This window comes from Polypterus senegalus, chromosome 10 (genome assembly GCF_016835505.1).
Source record: "Polypterus senegalus isolate Bchr_013 chromosome 10, ASM1683550v1, whole genome shotgun sequence".
NCBI lineage: Eukaryota > Metazoa > Chordata > Cladistia > Polypteriformes > Polypteridae > Polypterus > Polypterus senegalus.
In genome coordinates this window covers 4,277,947-4,304,098 of record NC_053163.1, presented here as the reverse complement: position 1 = coordinate 4,304,098, position 26,152 = coordinate 4,277,947, and the positions used below count along the sequence as shown (strand labels likewise).

General features: G+C 45.0%; 1 protein-coding gene across 1 annotated transcript; it reads right to left on the bottom strand.

The window, feature by feature from the left end:
* Window positions 1-3,505: 3,505 nt before the first annotated feature.
* Window positions 3,506-26,152, bottom strand: LOC120536562 (cell adhesion molecule 4-like). Its single transcript, XM_039764946.1, has 7 exons — window positions 25,923-26,152; window positions 21,039-21,377; window positions 13,536-13,835; window positions 13,118-13,408; window positions 11,310-11,405; window positions 10,702-11,085; window positions 3,506-4,504 (listed from the first exon to the last, which is right to left on the bottom strand). The coding sequence occupies exons 1-7, from the start codon at window positions 25,972-25,974 to the stop codon at window positions 4,488-4,490; spliced, it is 1,479 nt and encodes a 492-aa protein (XP_039620880.1). The 5' UTR covers window positions 25,975-26,152; the 3' UTR covers window positions 3,506-4,487.

Below are 26,152 nucleotides of genomic sequence, written 5' to 3'. Positions count from 1 at the left end.
GGATGATCCTGCCTGTCTATCCAGGTAAATACAACGCAATTATGAGGACAGTTTCAAATGTTTAAATAATTAGCCAAAGCCCCTTTCCTCCCACCCACTGACCAGTCACCTTTAAAACCAGAAACCGAAATATCATGTAGTTTGGGCGTCTCGCAGCTTCCTATTAGTGTCTGCAAAGGCCATTAGAGCTTCTGAAAAGGGTATGAGACCATGGTGGGCCTGTGAAGTACTAGTACTACAACTTGACCTCTGGCCATTGCCAGCGTCAGCCTGAATGACCCACCGAGGTAAGGTGAGGTCAGTAAGTGCATGTGAGAAGATCCAGGGGTCTGTCTCTCTGTGGAGGTCAGAGATCACATTGCTGAGATGTAGAGTTGAATTGGTCCCACCACGGGACCCAGAGATCTCTATTAGAGTGTCCATCACTGGAGATGAGCGTGAGAGGCCAAACTGCAGACTGTCCAGTGTTAGAGGCAGGAGAGAGACAGACAACAATTGGGTGTCCCTTATTAGAGACACATGCCAGAAATCAGAAGTTTTGTGTACAGAGAAGAGAGCAGTGACAAGTCACACCCCTCATTGTCTACTACAACACATCAGGTGAGGTCAAACTCTTTGGTGGGCAGTCCTTCTGTGTCAGTAGTAGAGGTAAACATACAGGATCAGATAGCTATGGGACCGCTGGAGATAGTAAGGAGAGGCCGTACTGCTTAATGCCCAGTACAAGAGGTGGGGTGAGTGGTCAGTCTACTCAGTAGGTCATATTAGGAAGCAGGAGTAAAACATCAAATGATTAGCTGGCCAGTGCCAGCGTCCGGAGGCTTGAGACAATGCTAATAAGTTCTTCTGACTCCACTTTTCCTTTTCTCTTTGACCTTCAAGTCTTCACCCAAACTGTCAACCAGCCCCCCTGGCTGGTGGTGACGGAGAGACAGACTGCCATCCTCAACTGCTCCACCTCCACCGTTTTCTTCAAAGGTACAGTCTCTTGGTTTCGAATAACACAGGATGGAAAGGAGCGGGTGTACCCCTCAAACTCAAACCTACGGTTCAAAGACAGAGTCTACCTGGACAGTGAGGCATTCCGCACGAATGGCGAGGCCACCATCACCATCCTCAACGTGTCCCTGGCTGACAGCGGGGTCTACGTCTGTCAAATCCGGGAAGTGATGGCTCAGAATATCCAGAAGGGCAATGGGACTCTGCTGACCGTGCTATGTGAGTGACACCTGGGTACTGCTTTAATGGGGATGAGGGGGTCCTTGAAGAAGTGATGGGTGTGTGTCCTACAGTTATGGGTCTCTTTCTGAGGTTGGCCTAAATCCTCTGAGTATTTAACTTCTCTACATGAACATTTTATCTGGTATTTGAAAACTCAGGGTGGTTACCCCTTGCTCTTGACGGAAAGCTTTGTGAAGCATTACTATGGAGTCCATAAATCTAATCTGGCCCCTTCTGTAGTGGTTTGAACTCTGATCACCAGAAGCTTCACTTCCACTAATTCTCTTAGGTGGTCTTTACTGCATAGTTCAGATTTGACCCTGGGGGCTCCACCTTACTGGTCAAATTTGATCTTAAGGTATATTGAACTTCAAAGGTCAACAACCCCTGGAGAGCTCAAGTGCACCTTTTAGATTTGATCTCCCAGATGTTTTTAAGGGGTTTTCATCTAAACTGGAGCTCAAGGGGAGGGTTACACTTCAGAGTTCTTTACTAAAAAGGTTACATTTGACCCTGACGACTTAATACAAAAGTTTAGATCTGACTCTGGGAAAAGTTTCAATTTGTGGGGTTTAAAATTAAACCATTTTGGTGGAGGATTGGCTGAAGAATTTAGATTTGACCAGGAAGTTCAGACTCAGAAGTCAAATCTGATTTGGTGACTTGGTGATTTCAGATTTGACCCTTGGAGGGCTCAGATATAAAGGTTGAATCTGATCCTCTTGGTGGATTCACAGCATAGGTCCAATCTGACCAGAGGTTCGGGGGCCTCTACTTTACAGTCCACAATTGCAAATGATCCAGAGATCAAACTGGACCACCAGGAGGAGGTTACACACCTTAGAGATCATTACTATAAATTTTAAATGTGACCCCATTGAGGTCTCTGGAAACTTCAAATCTCACCCTTGGGAATGCTCAAATGTGGAGTTTAAATTCAACCTGTCGGGGTTACTGAGCCAAATCTGTCCCAAACGTTCAAGCTCAGCGGTCATGTCTACTACAAAGATGGAATCTGACTTTGACGGCCTAAAACCGGACTCAGACGCTCAGCTGAAAACACAGGGGCTCTCTGTCTTAGAGTTGAAATTTGATCTCAGGGAATCGTTACTACAAAGTTCAGATCTGACTCCGGGATGGGCTCAGATGCATTGTTCAGATCTGACCACAAGGGGTCTCCACTTTAATGCTTAAATTAAATGTCAGGATTTATCTATACTAATAAAAAGCAAAGCCCTCACTCACTGACTCACTCATTGACTCACCCACTGACTCACTCATTGACTCACTCACTCACTCATCACTAATTCTCCAACTTCTCGTGTAGGTGGAAGGCTGAAATTTGGCAGGCTTACTTACAAAAGTTAAGCAGGTTTCATTTTGAAATTCTACACGTAACGGTCATAACGGTTGATAACAGTGGACAACATCCACCATGTTGAAGTTTCTTATTTACGGCCCCATCTTCACGAAATTTGGTAGGCGGCTTCCCTGCACTAACCAAAACCAATGTACATACTGATTTCGGTGGTATGATGCCACCGTCGACCGCCATATTGTACTTTTCAACGGTCTTTGTTACTTATGGGCCCATCTTCAAGAAATTTGGTACGCGGGTTCCCAACGCTAACTGAATCCTACTTATGTACATATATACATCCATAGCCTGCAGCTCGGTCGCCTCGGTGAGCCCCCCATCCCAACGCCTCCCACGTTGTTGGCTGCCTGCCTATATATGGCCGTCCGTCGCTCCAGTCTCTACATTCCCTTCATTGCTTCGCCGCAGGATTCACGTTTCCCTACTGATGACTACAGCCTTTTTATTTAATCCACTGCGTCTCCTCTGTTTTATTGTTCATTTATTACGATTATAGTTATTGTGTAGGTATTTTAGACTTACTTTACATTGTTCAGGTACCCATTTCCTTTATCATTCCAACTGTACCCCCATTAACATGTCTATCGAGAAGATCACCATCGATCAAAGAACTGTCACTTACCGAGTGGTTTCCATGCCCGGAGATACCACCTGCCTTTTCCATTCTCTGTGTTACGTATTGCAGGGCCATATCAGACTCAATCTTGATATCCATTGTGTCTTATGTATTGAATGACTGGGACAGGTTCAAGGTGTGGACTGATGACGGTACAGGAGATAATTAGACTACACAGGAGCACTAGAAGAGTGAAATGCTTAAGTCCTTCACCTATTGTGGTATACAAAGAGATCCTTAACAAATAATTATTGGGATATTCTCCCTCAGTTTAAAAAGATTTAATTTCCTTCTTAATAAAAATTTTAAGGTAGTACTTCGCCACTGCGAAGCACGGGTATTTTGCTAGTTTGTTATAAAGTTCAAATCAAAGCTCAAATGTGGAGTCTCACCCTTGTTTGTTTTTTTGTGGGGTGGATTTATTGCAGATTTCAGATTTGACTTTTGGGGTGAAGGCTTTATATCAGCAAGGCCATTGGACCTGTCACTGTCGAATTTACAATTTGTCGCTCTTAATCCCATTGTGTTCTTCTCCTCACAGCTATAACTCAGTCTGGAATGACTCAGTCTGGATGGCTGCAGAGTCAGTGGTTCAACTGGACTGTGGTCAGTCTGCTGGCCCTGGTGGACATCATTCTGCAGATACTGGTGATTCTACAGTGCTGCCGTGACCACATTACACGGGCACTTCAACGATAGGCACGTGGGTGAGATGGCATGCAGAAGCTCAGCTTTTCATTTCAGAGAGAGCAGAGATCTTGGAGATTGCACATTGAAAATTTGAATGCCAAACTTTATTTCCTGTTTAAGTACAAAAGTAGATGCTGTTTGAGTAAACTTCATCATTCTTGAGTCCCAAGGAGTGGGTCCACAGAAACCAGCCTCTTTGGTTTTGCAACTACTGATGAACTTTCCTTGTCAGCCATCATTTCTATTTCCAGCACGTCAGCTAATGAAAATGCTGACCTCTTGTTGGCAGAGAGTGACCGGACGCTGCAGGTGACAAAAAGGTGTGGAAGTCCACTAAGGGCCCAAGGGACAGCCCGCAATGTGAGCTTACTGGATGGTGAAATCTGACCACTCAGATGGCTGTGATGAGGTGACTCTTTGATAACAGACTCCAAGGTCAGGCTTCCAAACCAAGATGGAAGAGTTTGAGATCCAAGCTGTTCAGCTCTGCCCTGAGTCTTCACTTTCTAAATTCACAAAACAATCCTCAGCCATTAGCTTCTTCAAGTGTGGCGTCCCAGTCCAACCAAAGGGTGCCAACCATCAGCAATTCGAGGAACCTATAGAGAAAACTCAGTTTAGGGTCTTCTAGTATTAAATGTCACCTGCCTCATGTCTTTAGATCTTGACCAGCAGCCATCTCACTTATTCTGTGCTCAGACCTTCTTTTTCTCCCTCATTGTCCCTTGCATTCCTCCATCTGTTCCCTTCACAACAATCTCTTGTCTTACAACACACACTTTTTCCTCACCTTTACCAAGCCATTTGACCCCACTTTCTAGTTTCTTTCCCACATCTCCACTAACCATCACAATGGGCTGCACCCTCCTTAACGTAATTTCACATCTCATGGTCCTTCCTCTGGACTTCACTCCTTCACATTCTCCTCCTCTTATGACTCGCCTACCTTCCCAAATGTTTCACCCTCTGTTCACTTTCTAGAAGGCCTTACCCCTATGATCCATACTCTCAGGGTCTCTCGCTCTGTTGTTTTACTCCACTAACTAGCTGGCTCCTTACGCCATCACTCTTTCCACGCTGTGGGATTTTATACCCTGTTCAAGAAATCCGAGGATTATTTTTTTATACTGGTCCTGATTTTGTGATTATGAAAATATCTTACCCTCTCATTTATGATGTCAGGTCAGGTCAGGTTGGGGAGCAGGCACTGATACAGCACTTCGCCGCACCCACCACACATGAAACAGCTTGGGATTCTGGTTGGCAACTCCCCAGGTAGACACACAGTCCAGTCCCAATGACCATCTATCTGCCAAGTGTTACGTTGGGTGTCCCCTTGGCCTGGTCCAGCCACTCAGGTCCTCAACAATGAGGGTCCTGCGAGCCGGGTCACCCACGGGGAAGCGCACCACATGTCTGTAGTGCCGTAACTGACGCTCCATCACAATGCAGGTCATGTGCCTCATCCGGGGCTCCATGAGCAACACAAAGTCAAACCAACGGTACCCAAGGATTCTCTGAAGAGACACAGGAGTCCAGTCTTCATGACAGGTCACATGTCTCTCAAACAGGAAGCGCCAGGATTCTAAAGACTTTCCCATAGATATCCCCCACTTAAGATATCACCGCAGTACAATTTTTCACCATTTTGAATTTCTGTAAGACCACTGCCATTTTGACTGTTAGTCACCCATGACATTTTGTGGCATCATCCACCATCTATGCAAGATGGCAGCCTATCCTTAGACCAGCGTTTCTCAACCTTTAAGTATTTGTGACCCGAGTTTTCATAACAGTTTTAATCGCCCCCCCTAACGTTTCTTGAAAGAAGCCCACTAATACCAATTTGTTCTTTTTTAATTAATGATATATCATAGATGCATATTTTATTATACCTACTTAACTTTTATCGACATTTATCTAACTCTATATTTATTTTCCTAGTATTAGAATGTACTTTATGTTAATTTGTTTTGCTTTCAATAGATGTATTTTTCATATGTTTGATTCTTGTTTTCTTTTTTTCACATCTTTGCGCCCCCCTTTTTGTTACCTCGTGCCCCCTGGGGGTCCCGCCCCATCTGATTGAGAACCATTGCCTTAGACACCTATGGCCTAACATTATTGCACTCCCTAATCCTAAGATTCCCTCTCCTTTATCCTAACACTGGATCTAAACCTCCTTGTCTAGTTGGCCTCACTTTAGTTTAATTTTTCTTTAGACTGCACAGCCCCTTTTTGCACCACTGGGCTTCACACGCTCTTCTAAATTGAGATTCGCTCTCCTTTGTATTATCAAAACACCACATGTACCTTTAGTCCACTTTTGTACCTTTTCTCCCATACTTACAGTTCTCCTTGACCTCTGCCTTGCTTGTCCCACTCTCCATTACCTTGTTTATTCTGCTACTGACCCTCATATAGTCTTATCGGCCAGACCTCGTCACCCTCATCACTGAACTCCACACTCCCTTATCTATCGAGCCCCAGCCTCTCGTATACTTTCTAAAGGTGCCATTTTGCCTTATGCCATTGTTGGAACTTTCTCTGCTGTATCCTAACTCTTCCTTATTGCACTTCTGCATCTCACCATTCCTGACCTTGGTTATCCCACTTCCAGGCCTTCTGCACCCTTATCTACTGAGCCCCTCTCCACATTGGGCGTCCTTTAGTCCTCCTTCTCTAAACGTTCTCTCCTGCATCTTTGCTGTCCCTTAACCCCAATGCTGCAGCTTCCTCTCCATTATCTTGCTTATCCCACTGCTGACCCTCATATACTGTAACCTTATCTACCTGACCTCACTCTCCTGTATCCTTGTCCATCCCGCCACTGAGCCTCACACTCCCTTATCAGTTGAGCCCCATTCTTCTTTCTACTTTCTTTAGTCCTCCTTTTCTGCTGTCCCACACTCGTGGTACTTTCTCTCCCGTATCTCAACTCTACCTTACCCGACTGCTGCTATCTAACTTATCCCACTACTGACCCTCATACAGCCCTGTGTTCTGGACCTCATTCTCCCATATCCTCATTCATTCATCCTGCCACCGAGCCTCACCCTCCCTTATCAAATGAACCACAAACCTTCTTTATGCTTTCCTCGTTCCTTATTCTGCCATATTTCACTATTGGAACTTTCTCTTCTAGATCTTTACTCACTTTTATTCCACTTCTGCAGCTCTCTCTCCATTATTACTGCTCCTCACACACCCTTTATCTACTGAGCCTCACTCTCCATTGTGCTTCCTTAAGTGCTGTGGAGTAGTGCATTGTTTTATGTGCTATAAGCGCCACTCACTTTCCTTTATGGTTCTTTTCTCCTTGCATTCCCTTATCCCACTACTGGAGTCCATACTCCCATGACTTTAATTTAGGCCTCACTCTCCCTTAACTCTAATACTAAGCCTCCCTTTTTCCTTATCTGCTGCCTCACATTTCCATTGGAGTTCGCCCACCCATATTTTATTACTGGTCCTCACTCTCCCATATTCTTGCATACCCCACCACACTCCCCTATGTGCTGAGCTTCAGTGCTCTTATACTGTCAGCCGTTTGTATGCATGTAGCCGCACATCGACACAGATTAGTCACGGCTAACAGTAGGACAACAATCAGTGCCCGTTTTACATCCTTGCAAATGTAGTCAGATGTCTGTGAAAGCCTTGGAGCCACTAGAATTACAAGATGTGAATTTTATGGACTATATTACACCATTCAATTATTATTGCTATTGTTGAATATGACTCATTGTTAGAATAAACATTAATAAGACAAATGTGTAATTTCTGTCTCTTTGATGAAGTACCTTAAATAAATAATATTTGAAACTTTCAAAGCGGGGTGGCACGGTGGCGCAGTGGTAGCGCTGCTCCCTCGCAGGAAGGGGGCCCGGGTTCGCTTCCCTGGTCCTTCCTGCGTGGAGTTTGCATGTTCTCCCCGTGTCTCCGTGGGTTTCCTCTTACAGTCCAAAGACATGCAGGTGAGGTGGACTGGGGATTCTCAATTGTCCCCAGTGTGTGCTTGGTGTGTGTGTGTCTCCTGCGGTGGGTTGGCACCCTGGCCCGGGATAGGCTCCTGTCTTGTCTTGCTGGCTGGGATTGGCTCCAGCAGACCCCCATCACCCTTTTTAGGATATAGCGGGTTGGAGAATGACCGACTGACTGACTTTCAAAGCAGTCCTCTAACACGCCAGATGCATATTTCCTTACATATTTCAAAAATTCTAGAATGGCGGACACAAAGTCCCTTCCAGGTAACCACTACTGTGCTTCCTGTGCTAACAGATGAGTAGAAGATGCTCTTCTGGTTCTCACACCTCATGCAGAAATCACCAGGATGAGGTGGCACCTACACCTGAGCACCTAAGGAAGCGATTGAAGCGCAAACCCTTGGCACTTATTTTTTGCAAATCTCTGCACACTGACGGCTAGCAGACATTATCTTGTTGTATAAAAAGGGGGAGATCCAAGTAACTATGGGCCAGTAAGATCAATGTCCATCACGGGCAAGTTCATGGAAGGAGATATTAAGCGAAATATCAAGCAGAACAGGTCAAGGACAGGCGTGTTAGTGGACAGCGGGCATGGCTTAATTGGGGGGAGAAGGTCGTTTGTTACTAAAATGCTGGAATTCTGTGAGGAAGCAGTAGAAGCAGATGATGAGAGGGGTGCATATAATACGATTTATCTTGATCTTCCGTAGGTTTAAGCATGAAAACGGTACTAATCAAGTGGGAGTTCAGGGTTTGTAAGCTCAAACACGGGAAGCTAAGGGTTATGGTGAGGGGAACGTTTCCAGAAGTAGGTGATGTTAAAGAGTGGCGTCCTGTAGGGATCAGTGCTGTGCCCGCCGCTCTTTTGAACCCTTTGATCTCGGCCTTGTTTTTGTCCGTATTCTGCTGCTTTGACTTCACTTGTGGTGGTGGTGGTTCATTGACGTTCTTAGAGTACATGGAACTGTTGGGACTGTTTAAGCTGGCTCTGTATTATTTTGCTTCTGTTCTTGGCGTTGGACTATTGAATTGTGTATTGTGACTTGTTTGCTCTTGTTTTTGCCTTATTTATGCTCTTTTTTGTCTGTTTAAAGCAGGGGTCTCCAACTCCAGTCCTGGAGGGCCGCAGTGGCTGCAAGTTTTCATGCTAACTCTTTTCTTAATCAGTGACCAGTTTTTGCTGCTAATGAACTATTTCCCTTTATTTTAAGTTACTTTTCTTGAGACTCTGACCACTGAATTGATTCTTTTTTTCCTTAAACGGCACCTAAACATAAATTTGATGTGAGGCGAGCCAACAGATGAGCAACTAAGTTGGGGCCTCAAACGCCCGCCAACTTCACTTCATTCAGTTTCTTAACTTGAAGCCAACTCTCGTTGCTAACTAAACCCGTGATTTCGTTCTGTCATGGCAGACTTTTCCAACCCTGTTGATTTTCTTTTTTAAGAGCGCTGGTTGTCAGAATGTTTTGTGGCCCTGAGCAGATCAACATTACTGAGGCCTTCACCTTTCTTGATTTTCAGTTATTGTGTGATGGGCGCAGGTTGTTGGTTCATTTTGTGTCTTAATATTGGAAAAAATAAATAATTAAGGAGGGGGGGGGGCGAGTCTTAAGTTGTGCATCAATTAAAATGAAGGCAAACAGTTAATTAGCAGAAATTCTGGTCATTAATTAAAAGAAGGGTTAGAATGAAAACCTGAAGCCACAGCAGCTCTCCAGGACTGGAGTTGGAGACCCCTGGTTTAAAGATTATTTTGTGGTCTTGTCCATCCCAGACAAAGTGTTTGATGGTTTATTTCCTAAGATTGACATTTTGTTTTGTATTTTGTGGCATATTTTGAAAGCCTAGGCCCCTTTTAGGGTAGTGTAGGTCAATGCCAGCTTATGGAGGTTTGGGGTCAAGCTGCCTGGGGTGAGCTTTCTTTGTGGATTTCTTTTAGCAGCTTATATGCTCTTCGCTTGTCATAATTAGAATGTGACTGTATGTGTTTTTTGGGTTGATTTTTTTTAAAATAATGAATATATTTTAGGTAGTTTTTCTCATTTTGATTTCATTTTAAAAGGTTTATTTTTATTTTCATTATGTGTTTATCAAACACGGGAAGTGCATCATGTGGCCACGTCAGTTGTTCACATAATGTACAAGACTCTAACCTATAAAGATGGCCACAGTTACATCTAGTTGTCTCCCTCGAAATCTTTAATGGTCTCTTTCCTTTTCGCTGTGATTCATCTCCAGCTCATTTTCACTCACAGTAATCCCCGGAGACGAAGTCTCGTTACATCACTAGAGAAGTGTACTCGCTTCATACCAGTGCTTAAGTGGGTAGGGTCCGTGTGGGTCCTAAGTGTAGGGTGCAGAAGTTGGCCAACCCATAACAAACACTAACCCCACGACAATAAGCCTCACATTTGAAAAGCTAGGCCAGTCAAACCAGTCAGGAGGCAGCAGTGCCATTATATGCAGTTAGCGTCCATACAGTGGACATTAGGAGTCCATATATCCTGTGGATATTCCATTTGAATTGTTTGACTCCCATAAAGGAATGGGTGGTGTGACAAGAGCATAAACACTAATGTGTCTTTCAAAACTGGATATGGGACGCAGGAATGGGACGGGCCACCAGGAGGCAGTACCCTCTGTTAGAAGGAATACATTGGGAAGGCTCCATTTGCCAGTGGTACAAAGCAAGGGATGATCACCAGCGCAACATCCACTAGGGTAACGTCACCAGAAAGAAACACAAATTGGAGGCAAAAGGAAATGTGTCACGCAACTCCTAGCTCTCACTCTGGGCAACTCACCTGTGAGGTGCACTTTCGTTTTCTTCTCATCGGCCATTTTCTCGTCTGTCTTTGACACCTGGCACTTGAACTCGGCTCCCTCGTGCTCCCGGATGCTGGCAACAAAGTGAAGGAAACTCAGAAATTGTTCTTTCCCGCCACGCTCCGCAAAATGAATCGTTTGAATCTCAGTCCTGTATCCTGTAGGCAGCAGAATGCTCTGGTCGGCGTTGTCCGTCTCGGCGCGGTAAACCTCTTTCGAAATGAGGGCGTCGTTCACCAACCACTTTGCCGTCACGCCTTTGAGGTCAAACCCTTCGATGGAGCAGGTCAGGCACACTTTCTTCCCCACCTTGATCTTGGTGGGTACAATGATGTCTGAGACAATCAGTTTCTGCTTTTGCACTGTAGGAGAACAAAGTGAAGGCAGGTGTGAGAGTCAAAGGCCATGAAAACTCGAGCAATGCATACATTAGTATCGACTATAGCGCCTCGCATACACACTGCCTGGCCTGCAATAACATGGAAGTCACACGCAGGAGCCTAAGAGGGCCACCTGGACTGAGGCATACCTGGGCAGTCTGCTGTCCCTTTTCCCATACAGCACTAGCTGATGAGTTCTTACTTACCAGTTCTCCATATCAGATATCCAATCCCAGAGGCAAGCGCCAGTATTATTACAGCAGACATCGCCCCAATCAGTGCCGGCTGAAATGAACTTTTATCTGTTGAAAAACACAACAAAACTGACAATTACATGTCGAGGCAGGATGTGGAGAACATAACAGAAGTGAGAAGACACTGAGGCTCACATGAGGACCACGACTGCACAACTCAACTAAATCTTTAGATCATCACCTTCATGATATCCACACTTTGAGCTTATGATAGGAGATGCCTTTGACAGATTTACTGGTTATAAAAAAAATATTTATGGGTTTGAGAAAGGCAGACAGGCTACGACAAGATGATAAATTATACATGAGTGAGCCTAAAGTCACAGCTGATAAAGCAGCCTAGAAATGACAACTCCAGAACACCAGAATACAGCAGAGAATAATGTGGGCAGGCCAAATGTCCTATCGCAATCTCAAAATACTAAAACAGTGGTTAGGGTTAGGGTTAGGGTTAGGGTTAGGGGGGCATGAAGATGTGAAAAAAAGAAAACAAGAATTAAAAATATGAAAAAAAACATCTATTGAAACCAAAACAAATGAACTTAAACTACATTCTGATACTAGAACAATGAATACAGAGTTAGATAAATGCCAATAAAAGTTAAGTAGGTATAATAAAATATGCATCTACATTTCAAAAAATGTTAGGGGGGGGCGCGATTAAAACTGTTATGAAAACTCGGGTCGCAAATACGTAAAGGTTGAGAAACGCTGTACTCAAAAGAATTCCCTGTTAGCCGAGGCTAACGTCGACGTTAAACACGGTACCCAATCTGGGGTCTGCACACGTTCAGGGGGAACTGCTTCAGAAAGCAGAATACTGACGCTGACATCCTGGGGCAGAACTTGTTCCCGTGCACCACAAGTTGATTATTTCCAGCTCATTGTTTAGAAGTTGGGTGGCACGGTGGCGCAGTGGGTAGCGCTGCTGCCTCGCAGTTAGGAGACCCATCTATGTTCTCCCCATGTGTGTCTGCGTGGATTTCCTCCCACAGTCCAAAGACATGCAGGTTAGGTGCATTGGAGATCCTAAATTGTCCCTGGTGTGTGTGTGTGTGTGTGTGCCCTGCGGTGGGCTGGCGCCCTGCCCGGGGTTTGTTTCCTGCCTTGCACCCTGCGTTGGCTGGGATTGGCAACAGCAGACCCCCGTGACCCTGTAGTTAGGATATAGCAGGTTGGATAATGGATGGATGGATGAAATATACAGTATATGATATATTTATATAGATATTAAAAGTCATTTGCCATACAATAACTGAGATATTTGATATTTGAGTTGGATACTGTGTTTCACATTTGATGTGAATATTTGGTGTATAATCAAGATATCACCATATAACCTGGAGAATTGCCATTTAAGATAAATATTTTACCTTTAATTGAAATATTCACCACTTAAGGTGGATATTTGACACACAACCTGAGTATTTGTCAGATAAGTTTGATATTTGTCGTCATGTTACATATCAAATAAAACACACATTTAAATGAAGAGTATGTTTTTTTTAAGCTGGCCTCTTCTAAATGTTAAGGCTATAAAAAATAAGGAAAAAAAAGTGGGCCCTCCTTTATAAACAACACCCCATACGTGGGGAAGGAGGCAAGATGGAGTTCATAAAATGTCCTCTTAGCTAAAGAGACCCTGACGAACAGGACACCACTTGATAAACGTGATCAGCCCTGACACACTAATATGAGCCCCCCTGCACTCTTTCTGCTGAACGTTGTGTCCCGGGGTGTTGAAGAGGAAGGTCACTCACCTTCAAGTCTGACGGTGAACTCCTCGATCAGTGGGTACTCAAAGCCTTCCTGCCATATTTTACAGCTAAGCACCTGCCCCGCGTCCGTCTCGCCCGGTGTCAGGATGTAGTGCTCGGCCATTCGGTAGTTGCCGTCGGCTTTGCGCCTCACTTTACTAGATGAGATCTCCTCTCCTTTGACGACCCAGCTCACTGCAATGCCTTCTGGGTAAAAACCGTCCACATCACAGGTCAGCGTTTGTTTTTTGTCAGGAGTTAAAATGGACGGGGTGATTCTGATTTGCGGGCGCCCTGCGGAGACACAAACAGACAGGGACAGTCCTCAGAGATTGAAGATGTGCGCGCAGGGTGGCAGGAAGGCAGGAGAGACTCACACTACGGGATCCTTCGTCAACAACAAGCCATCGGAAAGTCTTACTTCGGAATTCCAACTGAAAGTCGGCTCTCTCGGGTTGCTTCATTGCCGCATGATGTGCCACACAGGAGAAGGTAACGTTGGCATCCTTGGAGCTCGGGGTGAAGAGGAGGTAACTGGTCGCTGTGAAGGTTCTGTTCTCATTTGGTTCTGCCCGCTCCTCCCTTGGTGCCCTGATCACTTCTTCGGCTCTTTGCCATGAGATTTTAATGGTGCCAGGGTAGAAGTCGGAGCAGGTGCACTGCAGGGTGTTGGTGGTGTTGGGGGTGACAAGCCGTGACTTGATTGATATCTTTGGTGGATCTGAAATGATAAGAGTGGAGATCATCAAAGACAAACACACACAGGTGCTCACGTATGGACACTCACACTCGCTCACAGTCGACATTGTCAAGATACGACATGAAGAGACGCACCCATCAGTGCACAGCGTGGGCCTAACATGAACAGGAGCGCTCAATCAGACAGTCATGTGGCTGGCATCCAAGGTTTGAAAACCACTCCTGTTCCCTGTCCTTCTGGAGCGTGCAAGTTCTCCCTGTGTCTATCTGAGTGTTCCTCTGGGTTTTCCAGTAGTTCTTCAAAATTCCTAAGGATATGCAGATTCCCAACTGGCCCAGTGTGATTATGGGTGTGTATGTGTGTGTGTGTGTCAGTGAGACGTCCGGATGCATGGGTGTCGTATACTGGGCTGTTTCCAGTCCTGCGTCCAATGCCATCCAGCTCCCTATGATCCAGGGATGGATTAAGTGCCATTGAGAATGTTACATTATGGAGTAAGGTGCACTTCAGGTCACCTGATTTGTGTCTTCTATTAAATAAAATATTTTAAAATGTTGTCATTTACCATGGAGCTGCAGAGTGAACATCAGGATTTGCAAAGTAATTTGAAACAAGCAAAAGAAAACCAACAAGAAACGTAGACGCAAATAATCAAAGTGGCTAAACGTCAGCGTGAAAGACGTACTTCAGAGGCCGTAGCAGGTCATGAGAAGATCAGAAGAATCTGGACGAGGACAGGCCACTCGGCCCAACATTCTTCTAAAATGACGTCAAGTTGTGTTTTGAAGGTCCCTGAAGTCCTGCTGTCTACCACACTACTTGGTCGCTTATTCTGTGTCTGTGTTTCTCTGTGTCAAGAAAAACTTCCCAAAGTCACAGTGAAATGTACTCTTTAATGAGTTCCCCACTGTGTCCCCGTGTCCTTGGTGAACTCATTTTAAAGTCATCGTCTCAATCCACTGCACTAATAATTCCCTTCATGACTTTAAACCCTTCAGTCAGGTCTCCTCTTCATCTCTAAAAGGACTCAGCTCGTTTCATCTTTCCTCATAACTCATCCCCTGCACTCCTCTACTCAGCCTCACCGCTCTTCTCTGGACCTTCTCTTGTGCTGCTGTGTCTTTATGGAGACCCAAACTTCCACTCAGGACTCCAGATGAGGCCTCACCAGTGTGTTATAAAGCAGCACCTCCTGTGACTTGTACTCCACACGTCAAGGCGCTATATAACCTGACAGTCTGTTAGCCTTCTTAATAGCTTCTGAACACTGATGGGAAGTCGATAATTGAGAGTCCACTACGACTCCTAAATCCTTCTCATGAGGTGGACTCTCGATTTTCAGACCTCCCATTGTGTGATCAGACCTAACAAGACTTAAAGTTAATGCCAGCATTAAGCTCCGCTCTTTTAATCTTTCCATCCCCTGTAGCCCCCCGTAATCAGCCCAGTTGCTCTTCTCTGGACCTTCTCTTGTGCTGTTATGTCTTTATGGAGACCAAACGTGCACTCAGGACTCCAGATGAGGGCTCACCAGAGTGTTATAAAGCTTGAGCAGGCCCTCCTTGGGCTCGTACTCCACACATCAAGGCGCTATATAAACTGACAGTCTGTTATCCTTCTTAATGGCTTCTCAATACTGTCTGGAAGTCGATAGTTTAGAGTCCACTATGACTCCTAATTCTTCTCATAAGGTGGACTCTCGATTTTCCGACCTCCCATTGTTTATTCAATCCTAACATTTTTACCTCCTACGTTCTCCAGCCATCTGGAGTTTTTTTTTTTGTTTTTTCTGTCCACCCTGGCCATCGGACCTTACTCTTATTCTATGTTAATTAATGTTGACTTATTTTATTTTCTTACTGTGTCTTTTATTTTTCTATTCTTCATTATGTAAAGCACTTTGAGCTACTTTTTGTATGAAAATGTGCTATAGAAATAAATGTTGTTGTTGTGTAATTCTTTACATTTACTGTCATTAAATTTCATTGTCCACAAATCTGCCCAAGCCTGTCTGCTGTCCAAGTCCTTCTGTGACGATATAACAGAATCCAAATTATCTGCTAGTCTGCCTATCTTGGTATCATCAGCAATCTTAACCAGCTTGTTCCTTATATTCCTATCTAAATCATTTATTGATATTAACAATATCAACGGCCCCTGCACTGCCCCCTGCTGGTCTCCACTCTTAACATCACCAGTTCTGATGAGGTTCCTCGCACCATCACCCTCTGCTTCCTGTGTCTGAGCCAATTCTGCACCCATTTAAAAAGTGGCACCTCTTTTAATTTGATGCCCACCCTCTCATGTGGCACTTTATCAATCTGCACAGACTCTGCCAGGGATTAGGGTTGCTTATGGACTCATACTTGAATATCATCTTCATTTCACCTTCCAGAGTTCATGGTGACAACAAACTAGCCTGCCATTCAATTGCCTGCAGCACCACACGATTCATCTTTCTTTGCTTGGTACCTGACGTAAGAAGGACTTTTAAATGAGTTAAGGCTCATAAGGCATCCTGATACATCACACGATGGTACGGATAAAGCAAACAAAGAAGGCGCAAAAAAGGAAAATCAACATAAGCCATCAACAAATCCTGGCTATAACACAGCATGATAGTCAGACATGGAAGTAAGAAGTTCACTGGACAACATTAATACTTCCATTAGGACAGCATGATGGTGCACTGGCAGTGCTGCTCTCCAGCAACAAGGAGATATGGGGTTTGCATCTCTGATGCTTCCTGAGTGTAGTTTGCATGTCCACTGAGAACTCGAGTTGCCCCCAACAGTCCAAAGACATGCTGTTTAGATGGGATGGCATTGCTGACTGGCTCGTGTGTGCTCATCCTGTGATGGACTGGCACTCTGTCTAAATGTGTGATCAATGAGATTGTTGGGGTTGGCTCTATGGACCCTGCCCTGGATAAGTGGGAACAGGAGATGGATGTTATGTCATGTCATGTCATGTTATATTATAAGTGTGAGCAAAACCATGCCCCTCCATTAATCTGAGAAACAATACTAAAGCTAATCCAGCAGGTGGTGCTGAAAATGATCTATCAGGTCGTATCATTTCCAAACCTGCTTCGTCCATTTTGGGGGCTCAGAGCCTACCCCTCAGCACTGGGCAGACCCCTGTAATGTTTCACGAGTCCATCTCAGAGCTCACATCGCCTCAAGAAGATGGCAAATTGGGGCAGGATTTGAAGCAGAATGCTGCATCTGTGAGGCAGATGGCACTAACCATAACTGTGCCACGGTGGCCACCTCAAAATGACCTTCTTGAAACAGTCAAAAGACAAAGAACTAAAGGAAATGCCAAACCGAGGCACCCAGTAACTTTTGTCCAGCTTCTTTTTTTTTTTTTGTTAACTGGTGGGCAAGTCAAAGGTCACACCACGCTGTGCATTACTGTGCTTAGCAAAAAGTGAAGGCTGAACGCCACTTTGCCCCGTTTATCAGACAAGGTGGGCTTTCTCTGTGACTGGAGACTTCAGGGAGATATGAGGCTTTGTGCTGAGAGATTTAACCAGGCCCGGGGCCGGAAATAAAAGACAAAGAGTTGAAGACAAAGTAAAACGTCATAAAAGAATTCAAAAATATTGGCGATATAGACATGCACAGCAGGTTAGAAAAAACGGAAGTACAAAAACTCAAAAGTCTTAAAGAAATGATAGTAAAGATCACATTAGTGCAAACAAACGGAAATTATTACTCGGTGACATAACGGAACAGCAAAATGAGATTGAATATATTGTTTGGATTTAAACTTGTACATCGTCTAATTCGTGTTGCCAACTGAGAAAAGTAATCTGTCTTCCCAATGAAGAGGCGTATCCACGACAATTAAAAGATTTGTTGTTTGGTGAAAGTGAAATCCACAAACGCGAGCGGCAGAGACGAGAATTGTCAGGCGTGTAGCACAGGCTGGGGGGTTGAAGAGTGAAGTGAGCAGGGGGCAAAGCCCCCCAGTTATGCAAACAGGAATATGTCCAGTGTTACCTCCTCTGTTTAACGAAACAGTTCAAATTTCAAATCAAAGGATCATTAAGTCTTTATTTAAGCAATAACAGAAAAACACAACATTTTTATAAACGTTATTCGTTTGAAATGCGTTCCATCATCGCGGCGGACTTCCAGCATAACTGGACATGGCCTGACGTCCGTAATCAATGAAACGTCACTGTATCCGCGCATGCGCCCAACCCATGCGTTATTACTAGCTGTTTCTTGGTCGTATATCCCCCTCTAGTGGTCATTTTTGGAAGTGCTTTTTTATGGGACTGCGCTTTGGGACAACAGCCCGTCGTAACAACACCCCCTGTGACTGTCCAAGCGAGTCGTGGACTGGTGGGAGTGAGTCGCTGGGGGTGTCGGACTATGCGAGTGGCCATCACTGGAGAACAAGACCAACTGCTTCCAACTCACTAAGATTAAGTAAATGAAGGCTGTGGCTGAAAATCACTGAAAATGTCATTGAATCCAACATGGCCTTAAGGGACAGTGCTATCCGCTAAGACCATGTTTTCTAAAGAATCCAAACAAGGCAAGCCCCCTATATAAGGTGACAAGTTATTTCCATGACATTGGCTTGCACAGTAACATCTTCAGAGTTAAATTAAGACTTTTCACTGTTTATTCATTCTGCTGTTTCTGTCCATCAGAAGGCGAGGATAGTAGCTTGGATGAATGGGAATACCGGCTGTGAGGGATGGTGTCCCTCTTCCCGGTCAAGAAGCCAGGATAATGGAAGGACAGAAGAAGTCATGTGTTTCCCTCCACTCTATGGTGGGATCCCTCTGGTGGGGCTGCAGAGCACTCGTAAGTTCAACGGGAGGCTCCATTGCTCCCTAGAGATTCCGCCTGACCTGGAAGTGATTTCCGGAAGTGCTTCCTGCTCCTTTCTGAAAAGGAGCCGCTCCGCCTCAGCCGGCCGAGTCAGAATCAGGCATGGAGGAGGACCACGAAGGTTTGAATAATGTAAAAGAAAGAAGCCTGTTTGAAGGTATTTGTCTTGAATCTTGAGTCCTGACACTTTGGAACCTGGGACTTGTCTAAAGTGTCACAGCAGTGCCCCCTAGTGTCCACAGCTGTTAATCTGATTGTTTTTCCATGTGCAGGGTGTCGGTTGATGCAAACCTCACTTATCAACTGACATCAAAGTATCAGTTCTGTAAAGTTTTGTGATAGTTAACATAATTGAGTAATCTGAGAACTTCCAAACTGTTAAATGCTTACAAAGAAAAATGAACTCTGATGGGTGGGAAATGAGGAACACTCGGAGGGCTGTTAGCTGTTGTGTATGGAGGTCACTTCATCTTTATTTAAAGGTAAAGCTTCAAAAGGCAAAACCATTCAAAGGAAATGCCTGAACGAGACCCCCCATTAGCTGGTGTCTGATCTCCTCCTTCACTATTAGAGGGCACCACTCTGGGCCTTCCTGTCTGAGACCACCTGAACACACACTGCCACTTAACAATTTTCCCAAGAACAGTTCGTTCAGCCCAAAGAGCTCACCGGTCCGATTCACCTCATTTCTTCCAAGATTGCATCAAATCCAATTTTGAAGGCCCCCAAACTCCCACCATCTACACTACTGCTTGATCACTAATGTCCAAAGCTCTTATTAGTATTAATGTAAAGGTTTCTCTTAACCTGCTTCCCTCTGTGTCTCCGTGAACTTATTATATAATAACAGCGAGGGTCCGCCATAGTAATTCTGAAAATCAGGGTCCAGTGGCATTTTTGGCATGAACATTCTGGAGGCGTCATACCGGAATGTTCTTGAGAAAGTGCCATGCTGGATGGACTGCTGTCCCCTCCTCGATGGAAGGTGAACTCTTGCCAGGTTTGGAAGGACAATGGGACAGGAGGCTCAAGCTGGCCGGGATGGTTATTAATTTCTATACCAGTCGAGGTAAAAGAATAATGGATGGGCTGGGGCAGACTGGGAATTCTGAACATTTCATCCCCTGTTATGAGAGGGACGCAGTTTTCCTCTTGTATGGCTCCAGTCTGGACACATTCAACTGGAATGGCCAGCGATGAGTTCGCCTCTGACCATCTGAGTGGATTGTCTGTAACTGAAGACCAAGTAAGGAGACACCCGAGGAAGCAACAGACAGGACAAGCTGCAGGACCAGATGGTGTCATGGCCTCGAGTTCTTCAGGCATGTGCTTGGTCAGCCTTATGCTGCTCCTCGCTCCTTACTAAGGCTCCGGAAAGTGCCGCTGCTGTGGAAAACATCCTGTACTGTTTCTGTTCCAAAGAAGGCAGACGCCTCCTCCCCTAATGACTACGTCTCACATCATGGAGACCTTTGAGAGGCTGCTTCTGGACTATATGAGTCTTCTTGTGGTAGACCACCTGGACCCACTGCGGTCTGTCTATCAAATGAAGATTGGAGTGGAGGGTGGAATGGTCTGTCTACTCCACAAGGCTTCTTCTCACCGGGACATGTGATGGGCGTGTTTTTTTGATTTCTGCTGTGCTTCCATACCATCCAGCCATACCAGTTAAGGGGTCAGCTGAGATATATGAAGGTGGGTGAGCCTGTGGTGTCCTGATGATGGACTCTCTGTCAGGCAGACCCCCAGTTTGTGACTCAAGGACTGAGTGAGCAACAGGAAGCACAAGGATGGAACACACAGACGACACACACACATGCTGCACAACTTGAACTGCGCACTGCGGGTCCACCAGTATCTCTAACCACCGTCAGGTCAGATGTTTACCAGACAGCTTGTAGCTGGCAAACTGGATTTCCTCCATGCCTGCTCTTTCCATACATCTCTGAAACAGGAACATCAGACTGGTGGCTTCTTTTCCATAAAGTGGTCCTCCTCGGTGGTTGGTGAAAACCAAGATGTTGTGTAATGTCTTATGCTCGATAATTTCCTCGTATTGATATTTTTCCTTATTTTCTTTCAAATTATTGAGGCTAACTTTAACAGAGAGAACAGTCCTGGTCTTTTCTTGCCCCTTTGCTAGCATGTGGTGCACAGTCTCAACTGGGAAAAAGCCATGAAGTGAAAATGCCTGATTTAAACAAATGAAATTAAAATAAAGGCTGGCCTCAATTTCCAACACTAAACTGATAAGTTCAGGCTGCACATGCGCACACACAGCTAAGAGTAAACCGAGGACACTGCAGGGCCAATGGAGCCAGCTAGAGGTTAGGTAGGCCATTGACAGGCTGGCATAAAGGACTCTACTTACTAACAGCCTTGAGCTCCACGATGCCATTTGATTGATCGGGCGGGTAGATGATGCTGCACTCGTACAGGCCCTGGTCAGCGATGGTGACGTTGCTGAGAAGGAGGGACGCATTCCCACGGCGCAGCTCAGCGTCAGACAGACGTGCCCTGGGCGTAGACAGATCGTCTTTCAGTCCATAGCTGGCCACCACGGTGTCACCCCATCTCCAGATGACCGCCAGCAGGTCCAACCTAAGCGTGCTGCTGCCGTGTGAGAAGGTGCAGGGCAGCACGGCATCCGAATGAAGAAGGGCCTCCACTGGAGACATGGTGGACACTTGCAGCTCCAAGCTTCTTTGAACTGAAACAAGAGGACAAGGAGCCAACAATTAGTCTGAGCTGGCACCACATTCTGAATGAAGAGTGACGTCTACCTTGTAAGGCGCCATAGATACACTGAAAAAAGGGAAATGGTAGGTTGTTCCATTAACAAAAATGTATTTACTTTATATTGCATGTATTGTTCCACTTTTGAACATAACTCGATCATCTTTAATTTATTGAATCTTGTTGGATGTACAATAAACTACTTTCAGTCATTTAGGTAGAAGTCAAAATAGTTCTGTTTAGTCCTCAGCGTAAATTAATTAATAAGCACCGAGCGGATTCACCGTCAGCAGAGGTTGGATAACTTGGCGGAAAAGTCACGTGACGTTCAAAGAGTTTAAGTTCTTGTTGCCGGTTTGGAGCAAAAGGTTTGTGAAATAAAAGTTAAAACACACACACGAGAAATATTCAGATGTTCGTTTAAAACACTTCACCACACAGACAAACGTTACGTCATTTTGTTTTCCTTGTATTCTCTTTTAATGTTTGATCAGACTGTGCTCACTACCGACCGTCACAAGCCAGTCAATGTATACTGTTAAGTTGTCTTCATTTACTCGCTTAGTACAGATACGTTTACATACGAAAAAGTTCAGACTTACGTTACGGGTCAGCTATTTTCAGCATTGCTCAACCAGATAATTACTATTAATACAGACAAAGAAATAATACACTCGAATAAAATATACAGTGCATCCAGAAAGTATTCTCAGCGCATCACTGTTTCCACATTTTCTTATGTTACAGCCTTATTCCAAAATGGATTCAATTCATTTTTTTCCTCAGAATTCTACACACAACACCCCATAATGACAACATGAAAAAAGTTTACTTGAGGTTTTTGCAAATTTATTAAAAATAAAAAAACTGAGAAAGCACATGTCCATAAGTATTCACAGCCTCTGCTCAGTACTTTGTCGATGCACCTTTGGCAGCAATTCCAGCCTCAAGTCTTTTTGAATGTGATGCCACAAGCTTGGCACACCTATCCTTTGCCAGTTTGGCCCATTCCTCTTGGCAGCACCTCTCAAGCTCCATCAGGTTGGATGGGAAGTGTCGGTGCACAGCCATTTTAAGATCTCTCCAGAGATGTTCAATCGGATTCAAGTCTGGGCCACTCAAGGACATTCACAGAGTTGTCCTGAAGCCACTCCTTTGATATCTTGGCTGTGTGTTTAGGGTCGTTGTCCTGCTGAAAGATGAACCGTCGCCCCAGTCTGAGGTCAAGAGCACTCTGGAGCAGGTTTTCATCCAGGATGTCTTTGTACTTTGCTGCACTCATCTTTCCCTTTATCCTGACTAGTCTCCCAGTTCCTGATGCTGCCACCACTATGCTTCACTGTAGGGATGGTATTGGCCTGGTGATGAGCGGTGCCTGGTTTCCTCCAAACGTGACGCCTGGCATTCACACCAAAGAGTTCAATCTTTGTGTCATCAGACCAGAGAATTTTGTTTCTCATGGTCTGAGAGTCCTTCAGGTGCCTTTTGACAAACTCCAGGCGGGCTGCCATGTGCCTTTTACTAAGGAGTGGCTTCCTTCTGGCCACTCTATCATACAGGCCTGATTGGTGGATTGCTGCAGAGATGGTTGTCCTTCTGGAAGGTTCTCCTCTCTCCACAGAGGACCCCTGGAGCTCTGACAGAGTGACCAATGGGTTCTTGGTCACCTCCCTGACTAAGGCCCTTCTCCCCTGGTCGCTCAGTTTAGATGGCTGGCCAGCTCTAGGAAGAGTCCTAGTGGTTTCGAACTTCTTCCACTTACGGATGATGGAGGCCACTGTGCTCATTGGGACCTTCAAAGCAGCAGAAATGTTTCTGTAACCTTCCCCAGATTTGTGCCTCGAGACGATCCTGTCTCGGAGGTCTACAGAGAATTCCTTTAACTTCATGCTTGGTTTGTGCTCTGACATGAACTGTCAACTGTGGGACCTTCTATAGACAGCTGTGTGCCTTTCAAATCATGTCCAGTCAACTGAATTGACCACAGGTGGACTCCAATTAAACCTCTCAAGGATGATCAGGGGAAACAGGATGAGCTTCATGGCAAAGGCTGTGAATACTTATAGACATGTGCTTTCTCAGTCTTTTTATTTTTAATAAATTTGTAAAAACCTCAAGTAAACTTTTTTCACGTTGTCATTATGGGATGTTGTGTGTAGAATTCTGAGGAAAAATAATGAATTGAATCCATTTTGGAATAAGGCTGTAACATAACAAAATGTGGAAAAAGTGATGAAGCAGAGGTGATTCTCTGAAGTTCTGGGGGTATTTCAATTACAAGAAAATGGAGTCCTTTGGTTGAAATGGATACACCGGTTTTCCGGATGACCACATGTTACCTGTTGAAGACAGAATGGCTACCCCAGTTTTCCAAGACAACAATTGGCACAAAGAACAATCTGAAGCATTCTCGCCTCTCGACTGGCCCACAAAATACCCAGACTTATTTCTCATAGGAAAAATCTGGGGGACTATTTGGAGTAACAAGTGAAACCCCGGCGGAGCCATCTGGACCAATGGGATTGAACTGTGGGATTTGGTGTTGGAAAAGTGGAAGAATATCGATGTTGCTTACATCTGTTAACTGGTGGCATCGATGCCAGACAGAATTGTAGCTGTTCTGCAGTCTCTATTGCGCTGTTAGACCAGATTTAGCCAGGAGTGACTAATGTTTTTGTCTGTCGAGCTTAAGAGACCTTGTTAAAGCTAATGTTTACTATCACATATGGAAAATAAAAGTGTGATTTTTAACAGGCGTGTCACAATACGATACCAGCATAAATGTGAAACCAATGGCTTTCAGTGGAGTAAAGAGTCCACTCTGTAAGGAGTAACATAGCCAAACTGAATGTTCATTGGTCAGCAATCCTTCCTGCATTACCAAGATTTGACACTAGATGAACCTGATTGGCTGTTATCAAAAATTATTCATTGAGCACTTTTCCTTGTATTGTCTGATCCCTTTGAACTAGTGGATTCGTATGATGAAAGACCAAGAATAAACTATGTGATTTTAAGATCGATTTGCAGTCGCCAACCGATTTTCTGAGTCTGCGCAAAGTTCAGCTTCATCCACTTGTCGTTTCATATGCAGCATGAGGAGGGCTGTGATGTCTAATTGCATCTTGTCATGTCAGAAATGTCATTAGGCTGTCATGTGGTGTGCAGTTTCATAACCCAATTTTCTGTTGTTGTCATCAAATTTACCAAAACTTGTTGTGTAGCCACCACAGTGAGTGTTCAAGTGGCAAGAAGCAGAAGAAGAAAAAGAAGGAGGAGTAGGAGGAGCAGGAGGAGAAGAAGACGACGAAGAAGAAGAAGGACGAGGAGGAGGAGCAGGAGGAGAAGAAGAAAGAAGAGGAGGAGGGGAGGAGGAGGAGAAGAAGAAGGAGGAGGAGAAGAAGCAGAAGAAGAAGAAGGAGGAGGAGCAGGAGGAGGAGAAGCAGAAGAAGAAGGAGGAGGAGGAGAAGAAGCAGAAGAAGAAGGAGGAGGAGTAGGAGGAGCAGGAGGAGAAGAAGACGAAGAAGAAGAAGGACGAGGAGGAGGAGAAGAAGAAGGACGAGGAGGAGGAGCAGGAGGAGAAGAAGAAAAAAGAGGAGGAGGGGGAGGAGGAGGAGAAGAAGAAGAAGAAGAAGGAGGAGGAGCAGGAGGAGAAGAAGAAGAAGCAGAAGAAGAAGGAGGAGAAGCAGAAGAAGGAGGAGAAGGAGGAGGAGAAGCAGAAGAAGAAGAAGAAGAAGAAGAAGGAGAAGCAGAAGAAGAAGAAGGAGGAGCAGGAGGAGGAGAAGCAACAGAAGAAGAAATCCTTCTTTACCATCCGTCTATTGTATAAGACAGTTACTTCAACAATTCGGCCAGTTGACTAATTGAGTGTGACTTTGAAGAGAACAATATAAACAGCAGCGATGGATGTATTTCATTGTGTGGTATTATAGTGGCTGGACATCGTAGACACTGCTGTTGTCTCACTTATTTTGCCGTTTTTGTAAATCCCCAATGACATCCCCAAGATGAAGCTTCCATTCGTTGGCCAAGTTCGCCAGACCGTTTCTTTCGGTCTTTTTTCGGTTTATCGGTGTACCTCAGTAAGTCGTTTTTTACGGATCGCACGTTGCAGGCCAGTATATCTTTTAAAGGACCGGCCGTTTCCGCCACTGAGGAGTAACTGAAACTTGGCTGAGGTGGGAGGGCCGCTTTTATCCTGCACGTGGTGGGCAGTGGGCGATTTGAAGCAGTGAGCTGATTTGAATAACGGACCGCCCGCCCGGTTCAAATCCTCATGCATTCCGTTGTGTTGCCGCACGCAGATGTTACCGACGCTGCTTTTGTTTTTGTTTTTTTGTTTTCACGGCCCAGGGGCTCGAGCCAATGTTTACGTTGACCCCCACGCCCACGTCACTCCAACCATCGATCGATCGACGCGTAATAAGACTGCTAGGGCGACAGTTTCTCCCTGCCGATTACTCAGCTAACCCGCCCTTAAACCGCGCCTGGACGGCTGGATTTGCCATTTGAAACTTACCTTCAAAAAGGACAGTCAGCAGTCCCACCAGCTCAGCTGCTCGTTGCGCCATTCAGATTATTTTTAGTTCCTGTTTTATTTTGTATGCTCACGAGTAGTTTTCAGGGAAAAAGGAAGCAGCTCCTTCTGCGCTCTGCCAGCGCGTCACGGTGAACTTTATGTGGTCGCGCAGTTAAAGAGTAAAACACTCCGGGATTTTCCCAAACACGTCACGCCGTACTCTTCTTTTC